At 47.2% G+C, this 1625-nt stretch overlaps 2 protein-coding genes across 3 annotated transcripts in view; one reads left to right on the top strand and one right to left on the bottom strand.

Annotated features, from left to right (window-relative positions):
• Positions 1-409, top strand: part of LOC105522824 (MARCKS-related protein-like) — a 1523-nt gene extending 1114 nt beyond the window's left edge. The window contains exon 2 of the mRNA XM_011957425.1: positions 85-409. Coding sequence (XP_011812815.1) covers positions 85-409 — 325 coding nt within the window. The remainder of the gene's footprint in view (positions 1-84) is intronic.
• Positions 1-1625, bottom strand: part of NT5C2 (5'-nucleotidase, cytosolic II) — a 94592-nt gene that overhangs the window by 88240 nt on the left and 4727 nt on the right. Inside the window, exon 2 of one of the 2 annotated variants that reach the window (XM_011957359.1) lies at positions 1099-1390. The exons of the other annotated variant lie outside the window; for it this stretch is intronic. The gene's annotated coding sequence lies outside the window, so the exon portion shown is untranslated. The remainder of the gene's footprint in view (positions 1-1098; positions 1391-1625) is intronic. 2 annotated transcript variants of the gene reach the window in all.

Raw genomic sequence — 1625 nt, 5'->3', positions numbered from 1 at the left:
GGACATGGATGCAGCTGGAAACCATCATTCTTAGCAAACTATCACAAGAAGAGAAAACCAAACACCGCATGTTCTCACTCATAGGTGGGAACTGAGCAAAAAGTTCTCTCTTAAGAAAACTTTCAAATTCAGCACCCTGCTCTTCCACAAAAATTGGAAGGAGGATGGGGGCGGTTCTTCTGCCTCTCAGCCAGAGGAAATGCAGGAGCAAGGTGCCTATAGCAACAAGAGCACTGCCCAGTCAGGGAAGTCTGTTGCTACCCCTGAGAGCCAGGAGCCCCAAGCCAAGGGGGCAGAGGGTAATGCTGCCTCAGAAGCAGCCCCAGGCTATAGAGACATCCACTCCCTTGGGGCAGAGAGTGGTATAGTGCTCAGCACTATACCAGGTAGTGCTGAGCAGAATGAGTAGCTAGGTGGGGGTAGGTGGGTGATCTCTAAACTGCAAAAACTGTGCTGTCCTTGTGAGGTCAATGCCTGGATCTGGTGCCCTGACTGCCTTCCTGTGCCCAGGAAGGAAGGGGCTATTGCCTCCTGCCAGCCACATTCCCTTTCTCCCTCTCACTCCCGTGGATTCTCCCATCAACCATCTGGCTTTCCTCTTAAGGTCAGTTGAAGATGGGCCCTGATAGCTTCCCGAGTTAGGTCAGTGATGTAAAATGGAGTTAGGTCAGTGACGTAAAATGCTCCTGGCCCTGGCCCTACTTCCTTCCCTGTCCCCACCTCTGCAGAAGACAATTGTTGGTTCTCTTCCTCGATTATTTTCCAAGTAGGTTTTGTTTGCCCTACTTCCCAAATCCTGAGCCAGAAGTGTGGTGCTTATACTCCCAAACATTGCATGCCCAGCCTCCTGCCATTGAGTTTTAGTAGTCTCTTGTGCTGTGTCTGGTGGCACTTGGGCTGAAAAGGACACTGCCCCATCTAGGTTTTTGGTTTGTTTTTGAAACAGGGTCGCAGTGGCGTGATCTCTGCTCACTGCATCCCAGGCTCAAGCCATCTTCCCACCTCAGCTTCCCTAGTAGCTGGGACCACAGGCAGAGATGGGGAAGAGGAGGGGGGGTCTCTACAAAAGATGTTGCCCAGGGTGATCAATCTGCTCACCTCAACCTCCCAAAGTGCTGTGATTACAGGCGTGAGAGCCACTCCCCAGCCTCCATCTAGGTTTTCATAAATGTCTCACTCATGTGGCAATCTCCAGCTTGCACGTCAAATGTGTCTCTTTTTTTGACTTGGTAAGAAAGTATTAGGCTTTGGAGTTGGGGGTAGGTCTGTAATGTGAAACAACTTGTCTTTTCTTCTCCCATTGTTATAAATAACTTATAATGCCAAACCTCAGATTTTTACTTTTTTTTTTTTCTAAGCTGCTAAAACCATTCTCTTCCACCTGGTTTTACTGTAATTTGGAAAAGGAAAAAATGTCACCCCTTTAAAAGATAAATATATTTTGATAACATACTAAGTTCAGTCAATGGTGGCACAAATACAAGCAATAAATATTTGATTTCTATTTATTGCATGCTTTTACATTTTTCTATAATAAATTATTTTCAGCTGGCAATAAAGACTATGAGCGGCCGGGCACAGTGGCTCAAGCCTGTAATCCCAGCACTTTGGGAGGCCGAGATGGG

This window comes from Colobus angolensis, unplaced genomic scaffold (assembly GCF_000951035.1).
Source record: "Colobus angolensis palliatus isolate OR3802 unplaced genomic scaffold, Cang.pa_1.0 Scaffold44, whole genome shotgun sequence".
In the NCBI taxonomy this organism is placed as follows: Eukaryota; Metazoa; Chordata; class Mammalia; order Primates; family Cercopithecidae; genus Colobus; species Colobus angolensis.
The sequence above is the reverse complement of the archived record's forward strand: the minus strand, read 5'-3'. Positions and strand labels throughout refer to the sequence as shown.